Source organism: Lolium perenne, chromosome 5 (genome assembly GCF_019359855.2).
Source record: "Lolium perenne isolate Kyuss_39 chromosome 5, Kyuss_2.0, whole genome shotgun sequence".
Classification (NCBI taxonomy): Eukaryota; Viridiplantae; Streptophyta; class Magnoliopsida; order Poales; family Poaceae; genus Lolium; species Lolium perenne.
The window spans coordinates 35874804-35880497 of NC_067248.2; the positions used below are offsets into that span (position 1 = coordinate 35874804).

At 48.8% G+C, this 5694-nt stretch overlaps 1 protein-coding gene across 1 annotated transcript; it reads left to right on the plus strand.

The window, feature by feature from the left end:
• The first annotated feature begins 3751 nt into the window (after window positions 1-3751).
• LOC127298570 (uncharacterized) lies at window positions 3752-5467 on the plus strand. Its single transcript, XM_051328422.2, has one exon. It carries the CDS (start codon window positions 3784-3786, stop codon window positions 5275-5277), a length of 1494 nt encoding a protein of 497 aa, XP_051184382.1. The 5' UTR covers window positions 3752-3783; the 3' UTR covers window positions 5278-5467.
• The last annotated feature ends 227 nt before the right edge of the window (window positions 5468-5694 follow it).

The following is a 5694-nucleotide window of genomic DNA, read 5'->3' on the forward strand; positions in this document are numbered from 1 at the left end:
ACGACGCCCTATTGAAAGCAGACGGTCAATCCATTGGATCGGTCAACACAAATCATTTTCGAGGAAAATGGTCCCCTTGAAAGCTAGAAGTATGGTCGGGGGCTTGGGGCGATGACAAATATAGGGGTACCATGGATTTGAATCATACTTTTTCAATAATAGGACTGTATTTTGAAAGCTAGAAGGATATATTTTGAATCATATGGCTGCAAATCTATAGAAACTAGATGATACCCCGCGCGTTGCGGCGGGACATGATGTTGCATCGATGTACTACCATTAACGGAACGTTTATAACTAATGCCATCTCTCCATTTTGATGCGGACTAATATCATACCGATTATGTAAATCAACATGTATCTCAATTTCATTGAAATATTGTTTTTATCTATAAAATAATTCACGTAGAAAACATTGGTGCTTGCTTTACTCCAAGAAATGTGTTAGTATGGTAACATTATAAATCTAGATCTCTTTTTTCCTACAAAATCAGATTAAGAGAATTGAGATACGTAAAATTATGAAATTAAGATTGATTAAATTCAAAACATAATCATGTCCATTCCAGAACTGTCTACCAGCACTGAAACTTCAGGACCGTCTAGCAGTACTGCTATGTAATTTTCTAGAAGAGAGATGAAAAGATGTTGAATGACAGTATCAATATTTTTTTATCATCCATATACAATCTGTTTTTATGCCGACTGAAACAAAATGAAAGAAGCTACTTTGGAGTACATATATAATATTGGCCAATCAGATACTCCTTGAAATAGTGAACCGTATAAAGTTCTGATTAAAATGAATAACATGTAGAAAGTGTCGACACCCCTACATTCATATAGAATAGCTGAAGTGTGTTCCAAAGATTGCTTCCATCAGGCGCTCCACAGAACAATTCTGCGAAATGCCTATCTGCATAGAATAACAATGTATTTTTCGCACCAAATGGTTCAACATATAATCACTTCAGTAATTCATGGTCAAATGAAAGGATGTGTATATGACTTTCACCCTCTGCTAGCCGAAAAATCTGAGAAAAAATAGGCACCTAGCATCCTATTTGTGTTTTTCTTATTCAGCATAATTAGATCTGATAACGAAAGAAACAACACTGCAAGAGGTAATTCTTCTGTTTGGAAAGCCTTGTGATATACCATAGCAGGGAAGAGAACAGAGACAAATTGCAGCTTTTAAGAAGGAATGAAGGATAAAGATAGCTGAAATGCAAAAAAGAAATTAGTTGATCAGAAGTAAACTTATCATGTTAAGGAACGGGGTATGATCAGAAGAAACCCATGTGGCATAAAATATTGTATCTCCGAAGTGAACAATTGTTATCTGCAACTAAGAATTTAATTTACAGCTAATTTACTGAAATTATCAATTAGGGTGTCGAGTGAGAGCAAACAGAAGATTTTAATATCAGAAGCAAATAAGTAACAATAGATATGAGAAATGTAGAACTTCACGCATAATATCATGAAATTGATTAACCAAAGAGTTTTCTTATTACTTACAAACTGAGTGAAAATCCAAACTAATGGCGTATTGGTTCTTCTACATCATTGCATCACAACATGCTGCATGGGAGGACATGAAGCTGCTGGTTAGGCATAAACTAAATCGCCAGGGAGCTTGATTCTTAGGATAAATTGATCATAAATCAATATATAACACAAATGGGCATGTGAAAACACCAAATTAAGGAGGCGCTAAGGATTTTCCAGAAACATAGTAGATCCAATCTATAACAAAAACAGAGACTACAAAAATACAAAAGGGTGGGAACCTGGCCCTGTGGAAGGAGTGAAAACAAAGGTAGCAACGTCCTCAAGAGCACATTCTCGACGGTAGTCGAGGCGGTAGGATCTAGCGATTTAGAAGGGGTGCACAAAGAAAGGGAACGAAGAGGATTGTGGCACCTGGTAGGGAAGACACCGAGTGGATCCCCTGAGGTTAGGCAAGGAGGCAAGAAGCACCCCTATATATGTCGAGGCCGGCAATGGACAGGTTCTAGTGGAACAATACGACACCTTGAGGGGAAATTAATGGAAGAGATGCCTTCTCGTATGTCTTTTTCAGTTTCTAGTATCGTTGTTTCTGGAAGAGGTCGTGGGGATGATGAGGAAACAACTTGTGCGGTTGTTGGGATTAATTGAGAAGATGAAGAGCCAAAGGTCGCTGGTTGTACAGGGGGGTGGAGAAAAAAGATGTGGTGGGCCGGCCCTTATGATTTGGTTATCGTCTGGACTAATGGGCTGCCTACGCTACACTAATAGGTTGCATGCCTACTGATGATGCAATTTAGTAATAAACCAAACTGTTCTAAAAAAAAGTAATAAACCAAACGGATCAGGGGAAATGAAACCGGAATCTGCTGCTGACGTGGAAGATATGCTGAGGTGGATAGGCTGCATGTTGAGAGAAATATGTTAGTGGGGATGATCTATTTAGTTATATAGGATTATTATCTATAAATATATTTGAGTCACCAAACTGAAACAATAGAATGGTAGCAAGAGATATATTTAGAAGTGTAGATAGGTGTTTTTCTCCTAGTTAGAGAAAAAAAAAGGAAGAATATGAATCCTGCAAATCCTTCAAATTGAATAAGCCAATAGCAAAATCGAAGAAGATGGGCGTCCGATCTGCAGTGGCGAGGCAACGGGCATCGCGCCGAGACGCGGGAGTACTACTGGGACCAAACCAAGCTTCCGAGTTCCGACCCGCGGAACCATGGTTGGGTCAGGCAGTTACCCGACAGATGTGCCAGGCCAGTCGTCACCTGCCCTCGCCCAAAGACCGGACCATGCAGATTTCGTGGGGCCTACGGAAAATTGAGACTGTTTGTTTGTTTTGTGCCCATGCATAGCCTGTGCTGGAAAGTGAAATATTCAGTAAATGCAACGTGCCAATAATTAATTGTTACGTGAGTTTTTATTCGTTTAAAGGAGAGGAAGGTCGCCACATTTTTTATTCAACCCCTAGCTTAGAAGTTGAAATTCGAATTTTAGAAGTAGCTAGCCATTTCCATGTTACTTTCATGTCAGTGCTTGGAGATATCAAGGTATTTCTGATCTAGTGATTAATTGCGCCTTTAATTAGCTGAAATTTTATTGGGAGAACACGAGAAATCTAGCTTCACAACGCGGACGGATCCGCAATCGTTCATTTTTCTTTAGATGCGACGACCTTGAAGTTGCCGGCTGACGTGAAAAAGTTGTCGGGTCTACACTTTCTTTCCTAGCATCTTAGGCGTGAGAGTCGTGCACGTGCACCTTAGTGCGGACGTTGGCGCATGATTCCTGTCCTTAATTAGAAGGGTAAAATTTATGTTTAGCGGTTTGGGAATTCTTTCATCAAGGAGAATTGCTAGTGAATGAATGGCAAGCAAATTCACATGATTTACAGCAATTTCAGAATTTCAAATGCGCGCTTAGTTGAGAAAGAAAGAGCAAATATGAGAATATATATCCAAGTAACATACTCCGTACATACTCCACACTAATCACTGCTACAGCATGCCCAAACGCGTCTGTGGATGCTTCACTCGGCCACCCCAGAATTCATAAGCATTTTAGTTCAAAATTTGAAACACAAAATGTATGGCTTCTCCCTCAAGTTGATGAGCTCGCTCGTCCGGCCCCGGCCGTGGCCAGCAAAGCAAAGCGCAGGCGGCGTGCAACCACGGTCCCACCCCACGCCATCTTTATAACCCCCTCCCTCCGCCGCTCGGCCCATCCCCATCCCATTTCGAATCCGCCAGACCAAAGCCAGCCATGGCTCGCCACCACCTCCTCCTCCTCGTGCTCGTCCCCATCCTCCTCTCCGCCGCCTCCGCCGCCACCCACTCGCCGGAGACCGAGAGCACCGCCGCGTCCCGCACCCACCACCACCACCACCACGGCACGGCCACCGCCCACTTCCACCCCGTCCCTAGCGCCACCCCCTCCATGCACCAGAACCACCTCGACAGCCAGAGCCAGTCCCTGCTGCTCGACCCCTTCGTCGCCGACGCGCAGGCCGCGGACGCGGAGCTGGGTGCCGAGACCAGTCCCGCCCCGCTCCTGCCACCCCCGCCCCCCACGGTGCAGCCGGATCTCGCCTCCCAGCCGCAGGAGGGGTCCGACTCCGAGCCGTCACCGTCAACAACACCCGCCGCTTCAACGACGACGCTTCTCCCGCTCCCTACCACGGCGGCGACAGCGAGCCCTCCTCCCGTGCAAGCCGGCCTCGACGCGGGGCCCTCGGACGCGGAGCAGGGCCTGCAGCAGCTCTCCAGGGTCCTCACCTCGCTGGGCTACAACGAGATGGCGTCCGCCGCGCCGCTGCTCGTCGACGAGCCGCCGCTCGCGAGGTGGCCCGGCGCGATCACCGTCTTCGCGGCGCCCGACGCCTTCCTCCAGGCCTCCTGCCCCATGTGCTCGCGCCACCACCTCCTCCTGCAGCACATCGCCATGGGCTACTACCCCTACGCCGAGCTCGCCTCCGCCGCCACCATGAAGATCCCCTCCGCCGCCGTCGGCCTCTGCCTCAAGATCGCCTCCCAGCGGGGCCCCTTCGGCGTCCACTACGCCAGGATCTTCGCCGACGGCGTCGAGGTCTCCCACCCGGAGCTCTACAACGACGGCCGCTACGTCGTCCACGGCCTCCACGGCTTCCTGCGCCCGCTCACCCACTCCTGCTTCGACGACATCCCGCCGCGCCACGCCGCCCGCTCCGCGCACTCCTCCTCCAAGGCCACCGCCGCCTCCGTCGTGCGCATCATGCTCCGCGACGCCATCGCGCGCCTCCGCGACGGCGGCTACGGCTTCGTCGCCCTCGCCATGCGCGTCAAGTTCGCCGACCTCGAGAGGTTCGCCAACGTCACGCTCTTCGCGCTCGACGACCAGGCCATCTTCGTCGGCGGGGGGCACGACTACGTCTCCGCGGTGCGCTTCCACGTCGTCCCCGACCACCGCCTCACACGCGCCGACCTCCGACGCCTCCGCCCCGGCACCATCCTCCCCACCATGGCCGGCGAGGGCCAGAGCCTCGTCGTCACCCACGCATCCAACCACGACGTCCGCATCAACTACATACCCATCAAGGACCCCGACGTCGTCGTCAACTCGCGCGTCGCCGTACATGGCGTCTACGTCCCGTTCCCGCGCATCCACCTCGCCAACCTCGCCGCCTCCGTCGCCGTCGCCTCCGACGCCGACATCAACGCCACATGCGGCTTCGGGGGACCCTTCGGCGTCGACTGCACCTCCCCCAAGATGCGCGCGTGAGTCGTCTCGCTCGTTTAGTCCATCCTCTTTTCGTTTCTAGCTAGCAAGGATCCTTTCCTACGTAGTGGTTCGGATTGGAGTAATGTGTTGTGCTGCTTCTGATTCTGATAGTAACATTTTGTGGCACGATCGGATTGGAGTACGAATGTGTTGTGGTGCCTCGCTTATCCAGTTGGCATGAATATCAAAATCTTGGAGCAAATTTGATGAAATCTCTGCTTGCCCTGTTCTTATCACAGATTACATGTTTGCTGATTTTATTCGTCTTGCGTGTGCCAATTCTGTTCCTGCATAGTACATCAGTTACTGCTAATTAAGATGAGTCAGTTTGCTCATAGTAGATTACTTTCAACTTTTACTCTGAATCACTGAATCTTCTCTTCGGTTGGGAAGATTTTGTTTGAAGCACATAAGCAC